This window comes from Microcaecilia unicolor, chromosome 1, assembly GCF_901765095.1.
Source record: "Microcaecilia unicolor chromosome 1, aMicUni1.1, whole genome shotgun sequence".
Classification (NCBI taxonomy): Eukaryota; Metazoa; Chordata; class Amphibia; order Gymnophiona; family Siphonopidae; genus Microcaecilia; species Microcaecilia unicolor.
In genome coordinates, this window is record NC_044031.1 from 322,767,663 (window position 1) to 322,795,336 (window position 27,674).

Here is a 27,674-nt window from a genome sequence, read left to right on the forward strand (position 1 = left end):
ATGTCCTAACTTCTCTGATGTAATTTCCTGTGAGCAGGACACAGCAGTAAGAAGACCCATGGGCTGGCTGAAGGCAGCCTGTCATGCTGCCGCCGCCAGCAACTAACTTAAACTTTACAGGATCGCAGAGGAATGAGATAGGTGAGGGAGCAGTGCTGGACCTGTAGAAAGGGGGACAGAGGGGAGATTCTAGCCCAAGGGAGGGAGGAGAGTGATGGCAGGGGCAACAGAAGTGATTTGATGGGGAGGGGGCACTACCAAAGCAAGTCGGCTCAGGCAACCACTATTCATTGAGTTGGTCCTGCCCAGAGGAAGTCAAGAGATTGAAAAGGGCTCTAAATGTAATCCTCTTTTTGCAGCACTCCCTGTAGACCCAAGGGGACATCTTGAAGGTTACAGAGTTCTGAAAACTCATTGCAGTGTATGGAACATGATTTGTGGGATGAGGACAGTGACAGTGTAAGCCTGAAAGAGATCACTCACTCAGGGACCTATTTACTACAATGCGGCAAAATTTACTAACCTGCAATAACCAAGTAAATAACCAAGTAGAGCAGCTTAATCAGTTCCATGCTGACTTGTTGCCATGTTCCTGCACGTCAGGAACAACTAGTGTTCCTAGCCACCAGAATGCCTGCTGGCAGGCCCTGTTCCGGATTCTAACTTCTTTTAAACGGACCGGCATCTAAAAATAAAAAAGCACCCCCCTCCAGACCCTTCTCCTGACAGAAAGGGCAAGCCCTGAAAGCCTGGTGGCTATCTTATCCCATGCCCTGTGTGAAAGGGCCCCCCTTCTGGTGCGTGGGGTCTTAAATCCCTGATGGTCAGAGGTCTAAGAAGTTTGCCCAGTCCACATCCGGGGGCAAAATGTAATAAAAGTATAGCCCAACTCCTCTAATTCAAGCATAGAATTATATTCATAAAAAAACACTTGTTAAGCTGGTTATCCACAGACTAACCTCATAGGATTACATTATAATACATAAAAACCATAGGAGTGCATCCCTAAATGCAGGGTCCAATCCCACTGAGCTTCCAAAAGAACTGAGCGTTGGGTTTACCATGTCTGATGTTTGTTTGCTGTTTGGAGTGAAAACCTGAAACCAAGCCAGGGCTGCTATGCTGGAGGACCAAAAACAAACCCTGCAGGAACTTACTAGCAGTTTGTATAATGGACTTGTCTAAGCTGTAAGTCCAACAGTAAACAGGAGAGCTAAATAATTCAGTCTGCACAAGCCAGCAATCAGTAGATCAGCTTCACTGTGTTATAAGGAATCATGGGAAGCCGTGTGCAGAGGACAGAGAGAGTGAGGATGGGAACATGAGGAGCTAAGAGCAGTGAAAAAAGTCTTGTGAGTTACAGTGATGTAGCTATGAGTGAGTAAACAGTTCAGTGGTAGCCACCTTGCTCCCCTCTCTCCTGCTCCTGGATCTGGCATTTGTGTCGTCGTTTCCCCCCCCCCCCCCCCATCCCTTGGCCTGGAAACTGTCTCCCCTTCCCTGTCTACCTCTGCATCTTTACAGGTGGCAGCAGCGATGAACATCTACTGCCCATACTGCTCCTCAAGCTTCTCTCTGCCATTTCCTGCCCTTGCTGACATCACTTTGTTTCCTTTCTGGTGGGATGCAGCAGAGAGAAGCCTGAGAGGCTGGCGCAGGCAGATGTGCATCAACATTGCCACCTGCAAATGGAGGAGGGACTTTTGGAAGGCCCACCCAACTTAAGTGTGGCCCCACCCAAAAATGACAGGTCTGGCTACAGCACTGGTATGGAAAAGGTAAACAGCATCCAGCTTTTCCTACATAAGCACACAACTCTGGAACGCATTACCAAAAGCCATGAAAACAACATACGACCATCTAAACTTCCGGAAATCACTAAAAACTAACCTGTTCAAAAAAGGCATACCCTACTGACCCAACTTAAATGCCTGTACCCTGCAACACAACGAAACCAAAGCTCGTAATGGACATATAATAACCCTTCCTCTCTACGATTCCCTAATGTGTCTGTTACACATGAACCTTACTGTACCACAACATTACTTTGGATTTGTTCATATCGGATTTGGCGATCACCATACGGTAGGATGTAAGCCACATTGAGCCTGCAAATAGGTGGGAAAATGTGGGGCACAAATGTAACAAATAAATAAATAAAAGGAAGGTGCCCACTCGCTCAAGCAGAAAGGACAGATTGGAGTATTTTTCACTTCTCCAGTGAGATACAGAGTGGTTTATGGTTTGTCAATTTGCTATACTGCTTCATTTGCCAAACACAAGTTGAAGCAGTGTACAATTATAAAACATAAAAATTTGAAAGGTGGAAAACTGCATATAATTATAAGAGAGCAGACACTCAGTTAAATCACTCGCACAAAAAAATATACTAATAAGAATCAAGGTCTACAGTTTAAACAAATAGTCTTAATTACCTCCAATTTATATCCACAGTTAAAGGCAGCTGTCTGGACCTCTACATGTTAACCGAAAGCATCATTAAAATAGTAAGTTTTTAAAAGATTTCTGAAAACTTTAGAACTGTTCCGATCTAAACTAAAATGTAAATTCTCGCGCCACGATTCTGGAATAATAGAATGTATTATTCCTGGTCGATTCCCACTTTGCCTGGGAAGGTAATTCAAACAGCCTAAAATCCAAGGTGTATATGGAAGAGAGGAAAGGTAATCCAGAGTACCCAAGTAAAGTGTCTTGGAAGTCAAAGTTAGGATTTTAACCTGTACCCAATAGTGTATTGGAAGCCAGTGTAATTGCTTAAAAAGCATAGTGATGTGATCAAATCTTTTGCACAGCAAAGAAAACAAGAAGCTGTATTTTGAAGAGACTGAAGACATTTTAATTCTGTTTGAGCAGCACCTGCATAAATCATGTTGCAGTAATCTAGTGTGATGACATGTATGTAATGAATTGGAGTCCAGGATATTCCTGATTGTTTTAAGTCTGTGCAGTTTCAAAGCTGTAGAAGTTTTAGATAAAGATAGATGAGAATCAAGGAACCACCCCTAGGTAATGAAACAGTCAACCATGGGTATAGGGATGGCGTAGAGCACTTGGATTATTGCCTGTTGAGGACAGCAGCCAGAAATCCAACAGGCTGTTGTCTTATCTGGATTTAAAATATGATGTTCGGTAAGCCAGGGAGCTACTTTTTAAGACATTGTAGTAGGGTGAGATCAATTATAATGAATTAAAAGAATATCATCCATGGAACAGTGCCGATATCGAATTTAAAAGAGGGCTGAGGAAAATGTTGAACAAAATTGGAGAAAGAATACAGCCCTGAGGGACACCACAAGTGAAATGATAGGAAGATGAAATAAATGACCTAGAAGTGAATACCTTAAAAGAATGATTCTCCAAAAAAGGAAAACCAACGCAGAACATGACCTGAAATGTCGAATGGAGGAAAGTCTTAGCAATAGAAGTGAATGATGAACCAAATCAAAGGCCAAGGATAAGTCAAGTGATATGACTAAAATGACACTCTCTCAAGATGATTATGGGGCTCATTTTTGAAATAGAAAAACATCCAAAGAAGCAGCACAAAGCAGCAGATGGACTTTTTTTTTGCCAAAACATCCAAATCTGCCATTTTCAAAACCCATTTTTAAGATCTTTTTCTATGCAGTGTGTCCAAATCACAAGGAGGCGTGTTGGGGTGGGATTTGAGTGTTCCCAAAACTCAGATGTTTTTCTGCCAGGATAGAACACTATAAAAACGTCAAGAGCTAAAAGTTAGATGGTTTGGTCTAGAGCTGTTTCAATCACGGCAGTCACAAAAAGGTGCCCTAAATGACCAGGAGGGGCTTTTTCAAAAGAAACATCCAAGTTGCGATTTGGACGTCTTTGCAAAATGACCAAATCCGGGGGTGGGGAAACCGTATTTTCAAAAAAAGATGGACGCCCATCTTTTGTTTCAAAAATACCATCAGAGACGTCCAAATCCTTAAATTTGGACGTCCCTAGATTTGGACATTTCTGACTTTCGGCGATTTTCGAAACCAAATATGTCCATGTCAAAAAAGTCCAAATGCAAGCCATTAGGACATGGGAGGAGCCAGCATTTGTAGTGCACTGGTCCCCCTGACATGCCAGGACACCAACCAGGCACCCTAGGGGGCACTGCAGTGGGTTTCATAAATTGTTCCCAGGAACATAGCTCCCTTACCTTGTGTTCTGAGCCCCCCAAAACCCACTCCCCACAACTGTACACCACTGCCATAGCCCGCACCTATATATGGGTACAGTGGGTTTGTGGTGGGTTTTGGAGACCTCTCTGTTTCCTCCACAAATGTAACAGGTAGGGGGGTATGGGCCTGGGTCCACCTGTCTGAAGTGCACTGCAGTACCCACTAAATCTGCTCCTGGGACCTTCATGCGCTGTCACGGACCTGAGTATGACATCTGAGGCTGGCACAAAATATCTTTAAAGATGTTTTTTTGATGGTGGGAGGGGGGTTAGTGACCACTGGGGGAGTAACGGGAGGTCATCCCCGATTATCTCCGGTGGTCTTCTGGTCAATGTGGGCACCTTTTTGTGCCTTATTCGTAAAAAAAACACGTCTGGGTGAAAACGTCCAAGAGTTCGTCGGGGACGTCCTTGGTTTTTTCGATTATGGGTCAAAGACGTCCAAGTTTAGGCACACCCAAGTCCTGCCCTCACTATGCCTCTGACATGCCCCCTTGAAATTTGGATGTCCTTGCGACGTACTACAGTTGGAAACGTCCAAAATCGGGTTTCGGTTATACCGATTTGGACGTCTCTGGGAGATGGATGTCCATCTTCCGAGTTATGTCAAAAGATGGACATCCTTCTCTTTCAAAAATGAGCCCACAGATGACCAGTGGAGGGATTAAGGCATGACCCCCTTACTTTTCCAGTGGTTACTGACCACCTCCCACTCCCACCTCCCCAAAGATGTGAAAGAAACAGTACATACCAACCTCTATGACAGCTTCAAATGTTATAGCCAGCCCTAATGGAGCAGCAAGTAGGTCCCTGGAGTAGCCTAGTGGTCGGTGCACTGCACTGTAGAGAAGGGAACCCAGGCCCATATCTCACTCTAACTGGTACACTTGTGGTGGAAAGTGTGAGCCATCCAAAACACACCAAAAACCTACTGTACATACATATATATATATATGACATAAGGGCTATTGTAGTGGTGCACAGTTGGGTAAAGTAGTTTTTGGTGGGTTTTGGAGGGCTCCCCATACAATATAAGGGGGTAATGGTAAGATGTGTACCTGGGACCTTTTATGTGAAGTCCACTGCAATGGACTTTAGGATGCTCCACTGCTCTGCTGGGATAGCTGTGTCGCCAGTCTACTAAGAATTCTGGCCCCCTATACATCCCAATGACTTGTTTTTGTACGTTTTTCCCTTAGACATTTCTTTTTTCCCAAAAATGGTCCATAAAGATAGACACACAGAGCACAAAAACATCTATGTGGCCATTTTCAAAACAAAAAGATAGTGATGTTCACTCAATTTTTGGACATTTTTAGTAAAACGTCTAACATCGGATTTAGATGTCATATGGAAAATGCCCTTCCACGTGCGTCACTGAGCAAAGATGCTAATATAATCTCTATATCCAGCACGGAAACCTGATTGTTGACAGAAGATTTGGGCAGATTCTGCATGAGAGAGAAGTTGATTATAGACTATTTTTTCTGTAAGTTTTGACAGAAAAATGTAAATTAGATACCAGATAACTAGCTGGGGAAGTTGGGTCAAACGTGGGGATTTCTTTAGAACAGGATGTAGAGTTGCAGATTTCCAGACAGAAGGAACTGTTCCAACTGAAAGGCTCTGAGAAACAAATCTAAAGGCAGAGGAAGAATACCTAGTCAGCAGTGTTGGGCAAATTACTTGTAAAAATATATTAAAGTTACTAGTTACTGCATGGTAAAAGTAATATTACAGTTACAGGTTACTTGTTTAATGAAAGTAATATGTTAAATTATGTGCAAGTAATGTTACTTTTAGTTACTTTTTAATTCTTGGATATAAACAGTTGTTTTGACATTGTATGAAGGGGCCCTTTTACCAAGCCACACTAAAAAGCGGCCTGTGTTGTTCTCAGCATGTGGGTTTTCTGCATACTGCGGCCACATTTAGTGTAGCAGTAAAATGGCCGCATTGCCATATTTTTTTTTATGGCCATGCACTAATTTCCCAATTAACGCATGGCCATTACCATGGGAGCCCTTACTGACACCTATATTCTTGGCGCTAAGGCTCCTGCACTAACGCTGCAGTAATCAGGCAGCAAGCAGCAATGTGCCTGCTCTACCCAATTAGCGCAGGGCACACCTACTCTCTGCCCATTGTCACGCCTTCTGTGCTGTAAAATAAAATATTTTTCAGCACAGGATTAGTGGATGCTGATGGGCACACTACCATGGGACACCACAACGCATCTCACAGCAGTGCTTTTTACCGCACAGTAGACATGCGCTAGTGCCTACAGTGCCTTAGTAAAAGGGCCCCACACTCAAGTCCTCAAATATAGGGGCCAATACAATTTAGAGAGATATTTAAATCAATTAAGAGGAAAAGAAACATGAAAATAGCTAGCCGAATACCCGCATATCTTCTACGACAAAGTTCATGATGAGGTTATCAATTTGAGTCTGTTGAAATTTGATGTCACATTAAAATCAAGAGTTGATTGAACATGATTTTATTTCTTTGCTAGCATTGACTAACTTCATCACTCAAGTTTGTAGCTTACCGGACACAACTTGCACTTACCATAAATATTGTTATCTTTTCTTACTAAATAAAAAAAATTGACATAAACAAAGTGCTTAAATGTCTAAGACCCAGCCATCTTTGTTATTATCTCATACTGCACACTTGAACAATTTCACTCAAAAGAAAGTTTTCTGGAAGTCCAGAAACAGCCCAATAAAGAGCCTAGTGATGCAAAGAAAATTGGATGGGTGTCATTAAAAAGTAACTATGAGGCTCATTTTCAAAGCACTTACCCCCCTGTTTACTAAAGCTTAGCTCGAGTTATCTGCAGTAGGGCTATTTTATTCCTGTTTCCAACAGTGGCCAATCCAGATCACAAGAACCTGGCAAGATCCCAAAAAAGCTCAATACATTTTATGCTGCTTATCCCAGAAATAAGCAGTGGATTTTCCCCAAGTCCATTTTAATAATGGTCTATGGACTTTTCCTTTAGGAAGCCGCCCACACCTTTTATAAACCCTGCTTAGCTAACCACTTTTACTACATTCACGGACAATGAATTTCAGAGTTTAATTACACGCTGAGTGAAGAAATATTTTCTCAGATTTGTTTTAAATTTACTATTTTGTAGCTTCATTGCATGCTTCCTAGTCCTAGTATTTTTGGAAAGAGTAAACAAGCGAGACACGTCTACCTGTTCCACTCCACTCATTTTATAAACCTCTATCATATCTCCCCTCAGCTGTCTTCGCTTTAGCCTTTCCTCATAGGGAAGTCAATCCACACCTTTTATCATTTTTGTCGCCCTTCTCTGTACCTTTTCTAATTCCACTATATCTAGTGACCAGAATTGAACACAATATTTGAGGTGCGGTCAAACCATGGAGCGATACAAAGGCATTATAACATCCTCATTTTTGTTTTCCATTCCTTTCCTAATAATACCTAACATTCTATTTTCTTTCTTAGCCACGTGCACACTGAGCAGAGGTTTCAGGTTACCTCTGGCTCTTTGGAGGGATTTCTTTATAGGGTTGAACTCGCTTTTACCCTTCTTCTGTGCACTTCATTTGATTAAACAATAAGGGGCACTTTTACTAAAGGGTTGGCATGCAGAAGTGAGCTTGCTACGCGCCAATCCGGAACTACTGCCGGGTTTTTTCAGCACGTTTTATAGAATTTGGTCCTATATTACTCATTACCTTAAAGTAATATATTAGTTATTTCATTACATTGGTAATTGCTACAGTTACTCATTACTTTTAAAATTAATATATTACCAGTAATTTATTACTACCCAACACTACTAGTGAGGAAGGAAGTATTAGTTGAATGGGAACAACTGAAGGAAGTAGATCAGCAGTGGGCAAAACTGAAAGGAACCATTTTAAAGGAGAAAAACCTTTATGTTAGAAAATTACATAAAAGTAAGAGAAAAAGAAGACCACTCTGGTTCTCAAATGTAGTTGCTGAAAAGATAAGGCAAAAAAGGTCAGCCTTTGTATGATACAAGACAACTCAGAAAGAGGAAGACAGGCAGAAATACCGGAGAAAGCTAAGAGAAGCTGGAAAAGCTGTCAGGGAAGCCAAGATGCAAATGGAGGAAAAGATAGCCGATACAGTAAAATTGGGGGACAAGATGTTTTTCAGATATGCAAGTGACAGGAGGAAGATCTGTGAGGCTCAAAGCTGAGGGGGAGGAGTATGTAAAATCCGATAAGGATAAAGCTGAACTGCTTAACAATTACATCTGGTCTGTGTTCATGGATAATAGGCTGGGGGTAGGACAGCAGAAAACAAACGCTAATAGGGATGGATGTATGGTAGACCTGGACCATTTCTCAGAAGACTGTTCTTGAGGATGTAGCTAAACTAAAAGTAGACAAAGCGATGGGACCTGATGGGATACATCCAAGGGTACACAAGGAACTAGGAGATGTCTTGATGGCTCTGCTGTCTGACCCCTACAATGTTTCCCTATAGTCTGGTGTGGTCCCAGAAGACTGAAGAAGGGCAGATGTGGTTCCTTTGCACAACAGTGGAAGTAAGGAGGAGGTTGGGAATTACAGACCTGTCAGTTTGACCTCAGTGGTGAGTAATCTAATGGAAACACTTCTAAAGCGGAGGATCTTGAGGTTTCTCAAATCAAATGGCCTGCAGGACCCGATGCAGCATGGCTTTCCTAGAGGCAGGTCATGTCAGACAAATCTGATTGATTCCTTTAACTGGGTGCCCAAACAGATGTGGGAGGGGTGCTAGATGTGGTGTACTTGGATTTTAGCAAAGCCTTTGACATAGTTCCACACAGATGACTGATTAATAAACTGAGTGCCTTTGGTATAGGACCTAAAGTGACTGACTGGGTTAGAAACTGATTAAATGGGAGTAGACAGAGGGTAGTGGTAAATGGAGCTTGCTCTGAGGATAGGGATGTTATAAGTGGTGTACCGCAGGGATCGGTCCTCGGGCCGGTTCTTTTAAACATCTTTGTGAGTGATATTGCAGAAGGGCTATCTGGTAAAGTTTGTCTCTTTGCAAATGGTACCAAACTCTGTAATAAGGTGGACACCCCGGAGGTTGTGGATGACTTGAGGAAAGATCTGGCAAAACTTGAAGATTGGTCAGATAATTGGCTGGCAACTAAAATTTAATGCTAAGAAATGCAAGGTCATGCACTTGGGTTACAAGAATCCAAGGGCATGGTACAATATTGGGGTGAAGTGCTTCTGTGTACAAAAGAGCAGGACGTGGGGTGATTGTGTCTGATGGCCTTAAGCTGGCCAAACAGGTAGAATAGGTGATGGTCAAAGCCAGAAGGATGCTTGGGTGCATAAGGAGAGGGCTGACCAGCAAGAAAAAAAGAGGTGATAGTGCCCCTGTATAAGTCTCTGTTTAGGCCCCATTTAGAGTACCCTCAATTCTGGAGACCACACCTACAGAATGATATAAACAGGATGGAGTCGGTCCAGAAGGTGGCTACAAAATTGGTAAGTGACATGTGGCTTATGAACCTCAACATGTATACGCTGGGAGAGATGCATAAGAGAGGGGATATGATAGAGACGTATAAATACCTCAGTGGCATCGATGTACAGGAGGTGAGCCTTTTTCAAATGAAGGAAAACCCTGGAATGAGAGGACATGGTATACGCCTGGTGCGAAGGTGGCGGACCTCACACGTCACCTAGATAAGATTTTAGATAGTGCTGGGGAGGAGCCGGCTGCCTTGGTACATGTGGGTACAGTGACATAGGAAAATGTGGGAGAGAGGTTCTGGAAGTCAAATTTAGGCTCTTAGGTAGAAAGCTCAAATCCAGAACCTCTAGGGTAGCATTTTCTGAAGTGCTACCCATTCCATGCGCAGGGCCCAAGAGACAGGCAGAGCTCCAGAGTATCAATGCGTGGATGAGACGATAGCACAGTGAGGAGGGTATTAGATTTGATAGGAACTGGGCAACATTCTAAGGAAGGGGGATCCTATTCTAAAAGGATGGGCTCCACCTTAACCAAGGTGGGACCAGGCTGCTGGCACCAGCGTTTAAAAAGGAGATAGAGCAGCTTTTAAACTAGAAACTGGGGGAAGGCCGTCAGTCACTCAAAAGCGCATGGTTCAGGATAAGGTATCTTTCAAAGATATCACCAAAACAGGGAAGATAGCGTATCCCGATAGTGAGGTTGCAAAAGAGACTGTAGTAGATCAGGTGGTCTTAAATAAAAATAAAAATCAGACAAAAGAATGCAAATTAATACTCTCAAGTACTGGGCATGATGTAAATAGGAACAACAAACATAGTTTGAAATGTCTATATGCGAATGCTAGAAGCCTAAGAAATAAGGTGGGAGAGTTAGAATATATTGGACTAAATGAAAAATTAGATATAATAGGCATCTCTGAGACCTGGTGGAAGGAGAATAACCAGTGGGACACTGTCATACTGGGGTACAAATTATATTGTAGTGATAGGGTGGATCGAATTGGTGGAGGGGTAGCATTGTATATTAAGGAGAGCCTTGAATCAAATAGATTGAAAATTCTGCAGGAAACAAAACACATCTTGGAATCCCAATGGATTGAAATACCATGGGTAAAGGGGAAAAGGATAGTGATAGGACTGTACTACCGTCCGCCTGGCCAGGATGAACAGACGGATGTAGAAATGTTAAAGGAAATTAGGGAAGCAAACAAACTGGGCAACACAATAATAATGGGTGATTTTAATTACCCCGATATTGACTGAGTAAATGTAACATTGAGGCATGCTAGGAAGGTAATATTCCTTGACAAAATTAAGGACTGCTTTATGGAGCAGCTGGTACAGGAGCCGACGAGAGAAGGAAAAATTCTAGACCTAGTGGAGCGCATGATCTGGTGTGGGAGGTAATGGTGATGGGTCCGCTTGATAGCAGTGATCATAATATCACATTTGATATTAGCTTTGAAGTAAGTATACACAGGAAATCCAATATGTTAGCGTTTAACTTTAAAAAAGGAGACTATGATAAAATGAGAAGAATGGTGAGAAAAAAACTTAGAGGAGCGGCTTCGAGGGTCAAAAATTTACATCAGGCGTGGATGCTGTTCAAAAACACCATCCTGGAAGCCCAGGCCAAATATATTCCACATATTAAAAAAGGAGGACGGAAGACCAAACGACAGCCGGCATGGTTAAAAAGTGAGGTGAAGGAAGCTATTAGAGCAAAAAGAAAATCCTTCAGAAAATGGAAGAAGGAACCGACTGAAAATAATAAGAAACAGCATAAGGAATGTCAAGTCATATTCAAAGCGCTGATAAGGAAGGCAAAGAGGGACTTTGAAAATAAGATTGCATTGGAGGCAAAAACACATGGAGGGGCATAATCGAACGCAACGCCCATGTGTAAGAACGTCCATCTCCGTGAATGGGTCCGTGAAGGGGTGGGCCGAATCGTATTTTCGAAAAGGATGGACGTTTATCTTTAGTTTCGAAAATACGGTTTGTGCCAGGCAAATGCATTGGATGTGGGCGTTTTTGAGATGTGGGCGTTTGTTTGAGCTGGGCGTTTTCGTTTTTCAGCGATAATCAAAACCGAAGCGTCCCAGCTCAAAAACGACCAAATGTATTGGATGTGGTCGTTTTTGAGATGTGGGCGTTTGTTTGAGCTGGGCGTTTTCGTTTTTCAGCGATAATCGAAACCGAAGCGTCCCAGCTCAAAAACGACCAAATCCAAGGCTTTGGGTCGTGGGAGGGGCCAGGATTCGTAGTGCACTGGTCCCCTCACATGCCAGGACACCAACCGGGCACCCTAGGGGGCACTTTTAAAAAATAGGAAAAAATATTAAATTACCTCCCAGGTGCATAGCTCCTTTACCTTGGGTGCTGAGACCCCCAAATCCCCCCCCAAAACCCACTCCCCACAACTCAACACCATTACCATAGCACTTAATGGTGAAGGGGGGGCCACCTATATGTGGGTACAGTGGGTTTGGGGGGGGGGGGGTTAGAGGGCTCCCATTTACCACCACAAGTGGTACAGGTAGGGGGGGGATGGGCCTGGGTCCGCCTGCCTGAAGTGCACTGCATTACCCACTAAAACTGCTCCAGGGACAGGACTTGTTGCTGCTGTATAACCTTGGCACAGCAGTTCACACCGTAAGACTAATGTCGCTGAAAACGTCCTTTATTTTAATAACCGCGTTTACTCACAGTTAACTGCAGATCAGAGGTTGTGCCCTACTGGCAACGAGTCTCCCTGGTACTAAGATTAGCAATAGCTCAGAGCTGGCAGAATGGTGTACAATGCCCTCTTTCAGCAACATTCTAGGTAAGAACTAAGTTCTGTGGCTAACACACGAAAGGGATCTAAAACGGACTTACAAAAATGGCCACTACCTCGTGGACTACCGGAAACAAAACAAGGCACACTCTGACCCAGTAGGCAGGGGGAAAAGCACCATGGGAGAAGAGCCTACCAACTACCAACATAGTGAGACTGTAACACAAGCTAGTGAAATCACAGAGCCCAATACCCTACACCCACCACAATGCAATGCTGATGTGACCCTGCAGTGCACCCGAGAGCCACATCTGACCCAGGGAAAGGCTGTGATAGGATTGAACACATTCTGCTGTCATGGAGGTGGGTACGGAATTTGAGGGTGGCATACAGGCTGGGAAATAAGGTTTTTGCAAGTGGGTATTTTTTGGGTGGGAGGGGGTTAGTGACCACTGGGGGAGTCAGGGGAGGTGATTCCTGATTCCCTCCGGTGGTCATCTGGTCATTTAGGGCACTTTTTTGGGACCTGTTCGTGAGAAAAAAGGGTCCAAAAAAAGTGTCCTAAATTCTCGCTAAAAACGCCTTTCTTTTTTCCATTATGGGCGGAGCGCGCCCATCTCTGCTCGGCCTATAACCACGCCCCAGTCCCGCCTTCACCACGCCTCCGACACCCCCCGTCAACTTTATTCGTTCCCACGACGGAGTGCAGTTGAAGATGACCAAAATCGGCTTTCGATTATACCAATTTGGCCGCTCACGGGAAACGGACTCCAATCTCCCAAACATGGGCGTTTTTCTCCTTTCGAAAATAAGCAGGATGGTCTCTCAAACATCCCCCCTCTCCCACATACCTTTTAACTAGCAGATTTTCAGTAGCAGCAACTAATACACACTGCTCACACTGGCCCCATAGCCTTCCCACTGATGCAACTTCCTGTTTCCGCATAGGATCATTGGGCTTCCCTCCCCCTGCCTTTAAGCTGCCAGTGCCCAGCTCAGATATCTCTCCCTTTTCTCTTCCCCTCTCAGTCTCTCTCGAACCTTCCCCACCCTCCCACCCCCATGATCCGGCAGCTCCCCCCGGTTTATCTTTCAACTTGTTTCTTTCACACAGCAGCAGCTTTTCAGAGAAAGTTGCCTGTGGTGGCCCCGGATTCAGCTCTCCCCACCCCAGCAGAAACAGGAAATTAGAGAGGAGACGCTGGGGCCAGCACAGAGTCTCTTAAATGCTGCTGCTGCTGCTGCTGCTGCTATGTGAAGGAAACAAGTTGAAAGATAAACTGGGGTGGGGTGGGGGGGGGGGGAAGCTGCCACGGCACTTGTGGCTCCCCCCAGTCAGACATCATGGACAAGGAGCAGGTAAAAAAGGTATCGGCACAAAACAGCCCTGGGCACATGGGAGGGAAGTACTGGGTCCCCCACTACCTTGGGCCCTCTGGCACTGCCTGGTTGCCCGTATGGTCAGTTCGCCCCGGTCAGGCTTATCACAAGAGACTACCTTCCTGCCACCACCCCCGTAGCTTCTCCCTTTTAGCTATATCCACCCGCTGGCAGGAATTAAATTTACACAGTCCTATGCCAATTAAGCTGGGAAAGACAATTCAACAGATAAAATCCACAAGGAGCGATAACTGCAAGTCACTACTTTCTTCCATGCAGTGTAGTCTTCAGCCTTTGGCCCAGCTTCCTTCCCTTCAACCTTCCAACAGTAAGATTGAGCTCTGTTTCAACTTCCACCTCTTACAGTGCAGTAGATTCCTCCCTTAAGCCCAACCTGGGAACCAGATGTTGGGGAATGATTGTCCACTACTTTTACTGGAGGAGCTAGGGGGCCTGTCTTTTGAACTCAGATGGTTTCCCTTCTGGACACTCATCCCAAGGGATTGATTCTGCTGTTCACAAGGGACTTCTGTTATGCAGCTCCCTGTGGAGGTTGAATCTAGTTTTTGGTTTCCAGTCCCCGCCTTCACCTTTTTCCCTAGCCCTTCGGTCTTCCTAAGTGACAGGACATAGACCCTGTCTCATGCTACCACTCACCTACAATCAAATCTGCAGCATGTAAGTACTGTACATACATGAGTGAAAGAACACTGTCCAGCACATGGGAAAACATGTTGGCTATGCAGTGGCCCAAATCATTATGCAAGGGTGCCTGTTAAGTGGGAAACAAAACATAGCAAGTAGCTGCAAAAGTTGGATTAGGTAACCGAGTTACATGATGCAGTTTTCTCAGTAGAGTGCCCTGGTGCTAGGTGAATTAAGAGACAAAAAGTTTTTATTTATTTATTTGTTGCATTAGTATCCCACATTTTCCCACCTATTTGCAGGCTCAATATGGCTTACAATACATCATGAATGGTGGAAATATATTAGAAAATAGACATTTAGTGTAACAGAAGAATCTTGGGTAACATGATAATGAAAAAGCATGATAGTAGTATAACAAGCAGATATTATAAAACAATTCTGAATATATGTAGAGGAGTGGTGTATGTTCACATTTGTTGTTCTGTGTGGTATGCCTTATTAAAGAGATGGGTCTTCAGTAGTTTGCGGAAGTTGGTTAGTTCGTAGTGGTTTGTGAATCTCAAATTGAATAATATGGTACAGCTTTGTTGACTGGATTCTAGGGCAATGTGCAGTGTCATGTGTCTGAAGGATAAAATGAGGTCGGTACCAAGAGCATCCTTGCAGCTAAGCAGCATCCAATTGAAGCTAGGTTCAGGGGAGCTCATTCCATCCTTGGGACTTTTTCCACACACAATGCAGCATGCGTGGATGTGCTGATGAGTATGAATTTGAGAAAGTGAAAGCAAATCAGAAACCACTGCTGTCTGGCTTGACATCTGAATGTCTAAGGGCTTATCCAGTTGGCCATTTTTTGCAGAGCTGAACTGCATAGAACATCAGTGCACCAGACCACTGTCAAGACAACAGCTGGTTAGTGCCTGTGATGACATCCTTCATGGCCCAATGGAGTCTGTTCCTGGAGAAGTCCATTTTGAACTCAATCCCAGTGTTTCACCAGTACAAATTGCTCCATGCAATGTACAAGCTGCCATAAGTGAAAGCCATTTAGAAAAGCACGAGGCAGATTGTCATATTGCACCTGCAACCAATTCCAACTAATTGATCTCACTATATCATGCCAAAACTTCCCAAAGCTCACTTGTTTACACTTGTTGATGCATGTGATGTACGTTAGATGAGAAAAGCAGTCTCATGAGCACACTTTTGGGTATCAAAAGATGGCTCAAATTACCATTTAGAGTCTCTGTAGTACTAGAGGATTATCAGCCAAAGCAGCTTGAACTTTTGGCTGGGCTCAGTGGCATTGCGTAAATAGCAGATGACATCTTCATTGTTGGCTATCATGATGCTGATGAAGATGCAGAGCATGGCCATGTTAAACAAGTTCTTAGCCCTAATTGATGACTGCAGGTAAGTAAAGCTATGGCTCAACGTGAAGAAATTACAGTTCAAGGTGAAGGAAGTCTGCTTCCAGGGACATATCTTATCTTCACAGGGCTTGAAAGCAGATCCTGAGAAGATTAAAACTATATAGGATATGCCACTTCCTGCAGATTTAAAATCAGTATGGTGCTTCATAGTGTCTGTAACTCACCTAGTGAAATTCATGCCACGTTTGTTTGAGACGACTTCTGGATAAAATGCAGTTGGCACTGGTTTCCAAAGTATGACCAAGCAGTGGAGGAAATAAAGCTCTTGGTCACTGCTGCCCCTCTGTTGAGGTACTATGATATCTAAGATATACACTGGTGTATTGATGGAAAAGTATAGGAAAAGTAAAGGGACCGTAGCCAATTCTTATAAAAGAATCAGAGCACTGCATAGTGAGCACAACCAACATTATTGTTGAAGATTGGATGGTGCTGTTAACCTCATATACAGTGAAGTCAGCGTCCAAAGTTAAGTGTGAATTTTATTTTTTGTCATTTCATGCGTTTGATAGACTTTATAGATGAGAATTAAAGTTTTGATATTTTTGAAGCTATCAAACAATTTTTGGAGGTTTTTAGACCTATGATTATGTTTTGACTGAGTACACTGTTGAGTGGCTACATTTAAGCTTGAGCCTCAGTATTGTTGACAACAGTCTTTATGAGGTCTTTTCCTCCTTATTTGTGATATGGTTTTGTATTTTTCCTATACTTTTCCATCAATACACCAGTGTATATCTTAGATATTTTCTCATTTTATTGGTGTAATAGATCTTATTTTTTTGTTGTTACAGTAATGTCACCAAGCCTACTGTGATACAGATTTGACTCTTGCAAAAATGGTCTTGGCTGCTGCTGCTTAATGCAAGAGGTTTAGTAAATGGCTTTTGCATCCAGAGCACTTACTGCAGCCAAGCAAAAGTATGCAAAAAAGTCTTAGCACTGTGTTTGCCTGCCAGCATTTTCATTATCTCTATGGCTGAGACAAATTACAGCAGAAACTGACCACAAGTCCTCGATAGCAATCTTTAAAAAGCCCCTGTTTTGTGGAACTAAATGAATTCAGATCATGTTGTTCATGTTTCCAACATTCAGATCTCAATGTTGTTTATATTTAACCTAGCCCCACTGCTATTACCGAAGGGTGCCGGACCCTTTAATATGTGGCCTGGGAGCATTGGGCCATGACTAGATGAGCTGATGAAATAGCACTGTATGTGAGGTGGCTCACATACAGCGTTATTCATTTACCCTAGGAATTAGAAACCTGCAGTACTGAGATACTGCAGGTTTGTGACTTCTGTAATAAATCAAGGTACAGTAAAATCTTGCCTTTTTCTACACCTTGATAATTCCCTCCCTAAGGGCATCTTTTACCAACCCGCACTAGTGATTCCCGGCAAGGCAATGCTGACAAAGTCCATTTACTTTGAATGGCCTTTATTGGTAATGACGAGCAGGAATCGCTAACGAGGTTTGGTACAAGAGGCTCTAAATAAGAAATTTTTTTACATGTCTGAAAAGATGGTCTTATATCACAGGAAACACAAGTCACTAAACCAAACAGCGGGAAATATACAGATTTATTATGGGAAAACAGATACATCCTTGAAAAAGATGAACTGAGCTGAGAGTTATTATTTATTATTGATGTATTAGATTGTTGCATATATGTTGACCTTCTATAGCGCTACTAATACTATATGAAATTAAATTCTTATGTTCTTATATAATTACTAAAGCTGTAATACTAAGACTATCAGGCTCATTTTCAAAAGAGATGGACGTCCATCTTACGACAAAAATCAGCACTTGGACGTCCATCTGTCAGAGACATCCAAATCGGTATAATCGAAACCCAATTTAGGACGTCTCTAACTGAAGTCTTTTGCAAGGACGTCCAAATTTCAAGGGGGGCATATTGGAGGCATGATGAAGGTGGGACTTGGGCGTTCCTAACGCTTAGACGTCCTTGACCCATAATCGAAAAAAGCAGAGACGTCCATAACTACAACTTGGACGTTTTCACTCGGACCTGTTTTTATTACGAATAAGGCACAAAAAGGTGCCCAGAATGACCAGATGACCACTGGAGGGAATCGGGAATGACCTCCCCTTACTCTCCCAGTGGTCACTAACCCTCTTCCACCCTAAAAAAACATTATTTAAAATATTACTTGCCAGCCTCAGATGTCACTCAGGTCTATGACAGCACATGCAGGTCCCTGGAGCAGTTTAGTGGGTGCAGTGCACTTCAGACAGGAGGACCCAGGCCCATACCCCCCCTACCTGTTACATTTGTGGAGGAAACAGTGAGCCCTCCAAAACCCACCAGAAACTCTCTGTACCCACATCTAGGTGCCCCCTTCACCCATAAGGGCTATGGTAGTGGTGTACAGTTGGGGGTAGTGTGTTTTGTGGGGCTTAGCACACAAGGTAAGGGAACTATGTACCTTGGAGCATTTTATGAAGTCCACTGCAGTGCCCGCTAGGGTGCTCGATTGGTGTCCTGGCATGTCAGGGGAACCAGTGCACTACAACGTCCAAACGGCTTGCATTTGGACGTTTTTGACTTGGACATCTTTGGTTTCGAAAATCGCAAAAAGTCAAAGATGTCCAACTCTAAGGACGTCCAAATCCAAGGACATCCTTGGTATTTTCAAAACGAAAGATGGACGTCCATCTTTTTTAAAAAATGACCTTTTCCCCGCCTCCGGATTTGGACGTTTTACAAAGACGTCCAAATCCCAACTTAGACGTTTCTTTTGAAAATGCCCCTCTATATGAAATAAAATTCTTATGTTCTTATGTAATACTTGCACATGCTGTAGTCATGTAGCTTTTGGTTATTCAAGTACACCTAATAAAAACACACAATTAAAATTAAGCAGTAATAAAGATGCATGTTGTTGTGGTACTGAATCTGACTCTGATTTTCTGTACACAGTGGAATTTGACAGGGAATTTTCTCCTCACCTGCGGCATCACAAGGAATTCAAGTTTAATCTGTCCCAGATTCCTGAGGGGGAGGCAGTCACCGCTGCAGAGCTGCGCATCTACAAGGACTGTGTTATGGGTAGTTTTGAAAACCAGACATTTCTGATCAGCATCTATCAAGTCTTGCAGGAGCACCAACACAGGTAAGCACAACTCAAGCATACATGCACCATAGGTCTCATCCTTTCCAAAATGAAAATAAACGAGTGTCCAACATGGCCATGTTTCGCCCGAAGTATAGGCTGCATCAGGGGCAATAGAAGCCAGCTGGTGATAAACTACAAACTCCACCAATGCTGATTATTGTGTCTCGTCCTGGTGAAGTTTGTAGGTTATCAGCAGCTGGTTTCTATTGTCCCTGGCAGAGCCTGTACTTCTGGTGAAACATGGCCATTTTACTCACTCGTTTGTAAGTCCTGGGAGCTTTGAAACAACTCATTAAAGACTGTTTTTCTCTAATAAGCTCTGCTCTTTTCTTCTGTTCCACAGTGGATTTTGTAGACCGGTTGCCTTTTTGTTTTCTTACCAAATGTAAATAATAAATGAATTTTCGCATAAAAAAATGAAACATGTTGGAAAATCAGTTATTTTGCTCTCATGCGTTTTATGAGGTTTTCAGAAGTAAGAGACTTCCTTGTGTCAGTGACATGGCTGGTTCACTGTGTGTGTATGTGTGCTGTATAATCCTGTACATGAGAAAACCAAATGCATGAGCCATGCGTAGCAAGAAAATTACTAACCAAAATCAAAATCTATGTGTATTTTCAAAAGATTGTTTGTTCTTTAGGTAGTTGGACTAAAGACTTCAGACTCTCTTACCTCTGTGAAACACTCTCTCAGTCTCTCTCACATAGCCAGACCATCAATTGTGTGTGTGTGTGTGGGGGGGGGGGGGGGGCACAAAGCTTTGCCCCAGCCCCCATTCTGTACTCCATCTTGCTTTCTGTGCCCCCTCCCCATTGCAACCACCAAATACATGAGCTGGTGGGGATTCCCAAGCCCCACCAGCAGCCTGGTAGTCTGCAGCACCTTCCCTGGGCCAGCCCAGTGCCACACTGCTATCTCCCCCCCCCCCCCACCCCTCCTTGTGCATTCTCAGTTTTCATGCATGCATAAATGGCCTTTATTGACATTATTGGAAAATATCGCAGAGTTTGGAGATTTCTCCGGTGTTAAACTAAATCTCTCTATGTCAGAATGCCTGGAAACTGAGCCCCAGGAGGGGTTGGGATGAATCAGGGATATCTGTTGAAACTAGCCCAGGATTCCTTTACTTATTTGGGTATACAATTATGTGTTGATACTTCTTGGCTTTATCAAATAAATATTACAAAGTTGATTACTAATACTAAACACCTCCTACAGCGGAGCTCTGCAATTCATTTGTCCTTAATGGGGAGGATTAGTTTATTTTTTTATGCAAGTCCAAGATAATCCTTGGATGGCAAGATGGTTAGATCAAGGTTTTGTATTACTTAAACATGTTATATTACTAGATGGAAAAATGCAAGACCACTTAGTCTTGTTAGGAATGAACCCAGATTTGGCAGATAGATTTGTATATCAACAAATATCACATTATATTCAATCTCTAGTTATTTTCTAGGTATTGATGTAGATTCTACATTTCAAGAGTTATTCGACATGCCTTTCAAGGATTTGATCTCTGTTTCTTTTATTGCCTAAAAAAACCTATTGGCTTGTAAATTCCAGCGAGACTTATCTGCTCCGGCTTTGGAAAGAACACTTATACACTCCTGTAGGCTCCATAGATTTGTTGAGACTGATTAGAGCCATATCTTCCTGGGTGGGAAGTGCAGAAGTACGAGACTGCCAGTATAGGGTCCTTTTCAGAGCTTACATTTCCTAGTCTAGATTATATTGGATGCAAAGAATAGAGTCACCAATATGTCATAACTGCTCTACAGAACCCAATACTTTTTTCCATGCGTTTTGGGGATGTGTGAAGATCCACTCATTTTGGAGGTCCCTAACAAGGTATCTAGGATCTATACTTCAGCAAAACATTTCATTTACTCTTGGGGATCTCCTTTTAGGCCATGCCACTGCTTTGAGATTGAGGGCCCTGTTTGCTAAGCAGTGTGATAGGGGTGTTAATGTTTTTAACACGCGTTAACCATGTACATGCCTACAGTATCCCTATAGGAACACTAACGCACCTTAATAAAAAGGACCCTAAGAGATAGAGGTAGCCAAGTTCTGGTAATGAAGGGTTGTATTCTGGGGAAAAAGTATATATTATAAAATTGGACACAAGAAAATGTTCCCTCACATTGGCACTGGCGTAATAGATTCCATAATATACTCTAAATGGAGCTCTGACAGACACGCCTTACCTTTAAGCAATAGAAGCGTTTTTACTCAATATGGGGGGCTTATATTCAATCCTTGGCCCCACAGTTGAGAAGTCATATATTAAGTCAAATGGGTGATTTTCTTTCTCACGTAGTAGTACGTGCTTCTTTTGGTTAAATCAAGACTTCAAATAAATATGTTTTTTTTTAACAATCCTTTTATTTTCGGGAATAAAGAGGGGGAGGGTTACAGGGGGAAGATAGGAAGATGGTTAGGGTACTTCTAGAGTAGGGTGGTAGATGTTAGCCTAGGGAAGTTATGAGTCAAAGCTCCCTAGAAATATGGATTGGGGAACTGAGGGAAGATTCTTGTTGACCTTTAGTTCTCTACTCCTTTCTATTGTTGCCAATCCCAGAGGGAAATGAAGGGGTTTGGAATCTAGGGGGAAAGGAGGTAGAATTGGGAAGTTTATTCATTTGAAAATGGTGATGGAGTACAATTTCTATGTATGAGGATTGTGCATGATAATTTTTCTGATATTGTGGATGGTTTCTTTGCTCTTGATTTTAAGTTTGTACTGTACCACCAATAAAATTGTTTTAAAGTAAAATGAATGGTAATGAGGCCATTAGTTATTCCACTGCAATGCAAAGAAAAAGTTGTCTTTTGAAGGTTGCACAACAAGGGAAACTTTTTGCAAGGTCTGGACAGTGCAGAATGGTTTAGTTGAAAGGGTTGGGTGTTTAGTGACACCTGTCCCTCCCCCTTCCTCTCCCAACCTGAACTTCCTACCCCCTGATAGCTTTCTGCATTAGTCCCTAGTGTCGTGGCCTTCCTCCCCTAACCCGATCCCCCCTTCCTTCGACTTAAAAAAAATTAAATCCCTGGTATCTAGGTTATTCTCTTGTCCTCCTGTGACCCCCCCCCTCCCCATGGTGTACCTTAACAGAAGCAGGAGTGATGCCCACTTGCTCCTGCTTCTTGCGCCGCCATGGAAAAATGATGCTGGCATCACTTGATTTCACATGGTGCATCTGGGATGTATCGAACTGGGTGAGTCTGCCAGATAAGGAAATTGTATTTGGTAGTCTGGGTATTCAGACTATATTACAGATTTGTCTTTCAGATAGAAACTAGCTAGGCTGACTGTAGCAGATGATAAGTAGATTGACTTTGGTCCTTTTACTGTTGTTTGCCAGTTAAATTTCTAAATATTTTGGTTTCAGTGACTCTTAAACTGCTGGTGACATTTATGTAGTTAAGGCCTTTCTCATCTATTCCCTCTTCCACTCACCTTTTGCTCTGCTCTTCCATTTTGGATTATTTCTAGGGCAACAATTTTCCTTTTAATTTATCTCATTAGGTAGGGCAGGCCTCATCTTCAATCAGACTCCAGCCACTGTCCTCTACCTCTGAGACCGTCAACAGCAATCACTCTTTCAAACTGGTCACACTAGCTATTTTTAAAGACCCTCTCTCAGTGTGTTGTATTTCTGTTACTTGTCTGTCTGTCTGTTAGATTGTAAGCTTCAAGAAGCAGCACTTCTACTTTGTCTGCAAAGTACCGAGTACACCTGAGAGCCCTATAGAAATAATAATAATGTTAACTCAACTGTGAGGATACCACCACCATATTGTATAATATATTTTATTTTACAGTAGAACAGAAAAGGTAGCAATTACAGCACCCGGGCTATGTAGCAATTCACAGGGTTTAAGATTTCCCAAAGCTGTTATAGTTTGGTTGCAGCAGCTTCAGAGTTGTATGTCCAACTTATTTACATGGTGGAATGAAGTATTTCTAGGAAGGAAATTTCCTTCCTTATTAAGGATATATGTTAAGACCAGCAGCATCAACATATCTATTTTATTTCTTATTACAGGCAAAAATACCTTCCACAATTTCAATCAATTTGGAAATAACATTTGAAAGGAAAACTCATATTGGATATATTCAGGGCGTCCTTATTTCTTCCCTACTCAGATATTATAATTTATTAAGTTTATATTAAATCTTGATATACTACCTATCAGCTAAGTGTTTACAGGAAGTATTCCATATATAGTTATGACAGTAGAAAAACAAAGTAGGAAATGGAGAGAATGATAGAATACCACTAGGATAGGAGACATGAAAGAAAAGCTCAAGATGTCTGTTGTTTAAACAGATCAGATGCCATGTCTCACATATTATAAGTATGTTATATAGTATGTTATATTAGCAGTGGCATTCTTTGCTACTGGAATGTTCTCTTGTGTTGTTTTTTCTTTTTTTAATAATAGATTTTTGAACCTATCTTGAATTTTGAAAAAGAGGTTTTAAGGTGCCAATGGAATGACATAGCCTTCCACAATGAGGGACTTATGACTGTCTAGGCCATTTAAAGCATAATATCTGTGAAGCTTTAATCGCCTAGAAGTATAACCTCGGCACACCAGCACACACCTGAAGCCTCTTTATTGTCTGAAATTTACTTTAATTAATAAATATAGATAGTTTACTCACAGTCAGATGTTCAGAAGTATTACCCCAAGGCAAGAGACTCCACAATTCTGAGAGCTGTATCAGTGGCTGGAGATAGAAATCTGAAGGGAAGGAGCTTTATTGTAGAGGTGGGAGAACAGTTAAACAGAAGCAAACAGTTCAGAGCTGGGTGGCTGGAATATGCAATATCTTATGAGAAAGAATGAACGAGGTAAAAAAATGGGTTTGTTACAAGGGGGTTTAGCTGGACAAATGCTGTCTGAAGCAAGATGGAGAGTGCCTCATGGAGAAGGGGAGGTCAAGAAAGGGCTCACACAAGCCCAGGGAGGAGGAGGTAAAGGGACCAATAGGGACAGAACCTGCCATCAGGTAGCAGGGGTGGTCCCAGGGGGCAGTCTTTGATTGGAGGGAAAGGTCATACCCAGCTGGCCTCTTAGGACAGAGATAGTAAGAATGACCAGGAAATGATAGCAGGTAGATAAAAGAGCCAAGCTTGGATGAAGAAAAGAGGGGGTTGCCCTGTCCTTTTATCCTTACCTCTTTATTCCCTTACCCTTAATTGTTCTATCTGTTTACCTGTCTTATCTAGATTGTAAGCTCTTTGAGCAGGGACTGTCTTTTTGTGTATGGTGTACAGCGCTGCTTATGCCTTGTAGCGCTATAGAAATGATAAGTAGTAGTAGTAGTCTTTGCATGAGTATAGACCACTAGTAACAGACTTTATATAAACAAGTAGGTGTGACTGCTTTACATGTGAGACTACATTACGCACAATGCATTGCTCATATATCTTTGCAGTGAGGACTGCAGCAGTAAAATTCCGTAGATGTGAGAATAACAGTAAAGGCATTAAGCACATTTTAGGACCACACTATAAACTAGTGTAAGGCTGTCGGGGGACAGAACAATGGCACTGAATAAGAAATTGTTGGTAAAATCAAAACAGATTTGTTGGAAGGAGGGGACAATTAGAAGATGTTGATCCACAGAGCATAGCAATCTACCTGGCATATATGGAATGTGATGGCATGAAAGAACAGAAGAGAGGTCAGAATCGGGTATCAGTGTAGGAGATTTATAAGGGATTCTACATGGTAATGGAAATCAGTGTTTTACTTTAAGTACGGGTGTCATGTGGTCCAAGTTTTGCATCTGTGAAAAAATCCGTATCAGTGTCCTGAGTGCCACAAGGCAAGGGTAATAAAAGTCTGAGTGAGGGATGTAGAAATCATAACATGTAATGACTTGCTTCAAAAAGTAGCCTTTTCCTGCATGTTTGTTTCGTTTCAACAACTCCCAGTCAGTACATTCTACAAACACTGAAACTCTGAAACAACTTTACTATTCCTTCAATACATACCATCCTACAATCAGATTCAAAATTGACTACTCCCCAGAAAAAGTCAATTTTTTGGACACCACAGTCTCAATCAGTGATGGCTGTATACAAACATCTATATACAAGAAACCCACAGACAGATGCAGCTACCTCCACAACTCCAGCTTCCACCCTTCACATACAAAAAGATCCATTATTTACAGCCAAGCTCGGATCCAGAGGAAAGAGACAGACACCTTGAAACCCTGACTGCATCCTTCAAACAGAAAGGCTACAACCCCAAAATAATATCCAAGAATATTGCCTTCTCCCTCAAAACACCCAGGGAAAATCTGCTACAGTACAAAGAAAAAAAAGCCAACGACAGAATTCCCCTTGTAGTGACATACAACCCAGAGCTGGAGAAACTGAGGAAAATCATAAGAGACCTACAGCCACTACTTCAGGAAGATGAATTACTGAAAGAGATATTCCCATCCCCACCAGTGCTGGCCTTCCGACAGCCACCAAATTTAAAACACAAGCTGATCAGAAGTAAACTTCCAACACAGACGGAAAAAGAAAAGGGCACGTTCCCGTGTAACACAGCCAGCTGCAAACTATGCCAAAACATTTCACAAGACCCCACAGTCATTCACAAAGGAAAAATATTCAACATAAAGGACTATTTTACATGCTCATCTTCCAATGTGGTATATATCATTCAGTGTAAGAAATGTAACGAAGGATGCTATATTGGAGAAACAGGCCAGATGCTTAAGACAAGATTCAATCTACACAGACATCACATGAAAATAGCCGGTGCCAGTCAGGCCCCCACCCCTGTGGGCCAACACTTCACAAGACCAGAACACTGCACCAGTGATTTCACAGTAAGAATACTGAAAGGTAATTTTAAAACAATACAGGAACATAAGACCTTTGAAATAAGAATGATTGAATATTTTGACACCCAACAAACAGGACTTAATAAGGATCTGGGTTTTCTAACTCATTATAAAACATAAAGCTGTATTTCTCTGTTTATTACCCTCCTCTCACCTACCAACACCCATTCTGTTAGAATATCAATGAAATGCTTTGATGTCCCCATGCATACCCCCACCCTCCCACTCTGTCAGACAGTCAAAGTAATGCTTTGATGTTTCACTCATATATACTATCTGCTACCTCATTTGCTTATTTCTGATCTGAGGAAGAAGGGCAACCTTCGAAAGCTAATCAAGAAATGTATTAAGTTATGCCCAATAAAAAAGGTATCATTTTATTTTCTTTTCCATGTTTTATTTTGTTTGATTTCTATTGATAACCTACAAACACTGAGAAACACCCAAAGCACTGGCACCTTACGACAAGTTTTAAAAAGCCTTGGTACCTTGGGCAAGCCGATGAAATCTTTCAATTTCATGTTTACCTTTTTCTTTTAATACTAGATCCAACATTCATATGCCCTGTCTTTGCCACCTAAGCCATTTTAGCATTGCTTTGTACCAGGGTTTCCCAACCAATGTGCCATGACGCAGGAAATTCACCATTGCCTGATTCTTAGGTCCCTACTAACATCTGGACTCTGCTCTCAGCATCTTACAGCAACATGAGATGCCAGTGATGGCTCTTAAATGTGCAGAAGCTCCTTTCTTCCTATGAACAGTGTGATCCCTGGAATGTGGGAGTTAATGGACTGCAGGATAGATCAGAATTTCTGGGACCTGTTTTGTGCAGCATACCTAATGCACACAGCATTTCAACCTCTTCCCTGTCCTGAGCTTTCTCCTGTGAGTCCTTCCAGCAGCTGGTGGGTATTTTAGTGCTTTCCTAATCCTTCTTTTGGCTATATAAGTTCTCTCCATGTTTACACTACCTGGCCCACAGAGGTCAGTGTGCTACACAACAGTTTTGTTAATGCATATCTGCTTTGGCTTGGAAAGGTTGGGAAACACTGCTTTGTACCATAGGAGCATTTTGATGGTTTCTTTCCATCTAATTTTCAATGACTCATCCACTTTCCAAAATGCTCTCTACATACTAAGTTTTCCTTAACAATTTTTGTAGGCAGCATCCCTGGAATATGACACAGGGTTAGATGAAAGACTGGTGTTCTTTCCACCTCTAACCCTCAAGGATTATTCTCTTCCGTCCAATTTTGTAGCCACAAACCATCTTGTCACGGGACATACACATGATAATATAGAAGAAAATGTGTGAAGTTGAGCCTGCCTTTCTCTTACATTATTTTAGAGTTCTGGAGGGCTATACACAACTAGGTTTCTCTTTCCAAAGGAAGTGAGAAACTGCTTTGAAAAGACTATGAGCGACATACTTAGTCACCGATGTGCTTATCAATGATGTATTTGGTAGAAGGGACTTTGAGGGGAAAAAATGCTCAAAAACTCTTCAATTTTTCAGCTTTTAGGTTCATTTTACAACAACATCAGCCAGTTTTATAGTATACTTTCACAGAAAGTCAGTCCTCTATATGAGAATGTTTTTATTTAAATTCCCGATGTATTTTATGTTTACATTTGGCTATTTTACTACTGTTATGTTGTTAATACAACACAAGTTCTTTATGTTAAGCTATACTTATTGTACACTACC

At 42.2% G+C, this 27,674-nt stretch overlaps 1 protein-coding gene across 1 annotated transcript in view; it reads left to right on the top strand.

The window, feature by feature from the left end:
• The window catches only part of BMP6 (bone morphogenetic protein 6), a 275,015-nt gene that overhangs the window by 170,155 nt on the left and 77,186 nt on the right, over positions 1-27,674 (top strand). Inside the window, exon 2 of the mRNA XM_030208947.1 lies at positions 18,887-19,079. Within this exon, the coding sequence (XP_030064807.1) occupies positions 18,887-19,079 (193 nt within the window). The remainder of the gene's footprint in view (positions 1-18,886; positions 19,080-27,674) is intronic.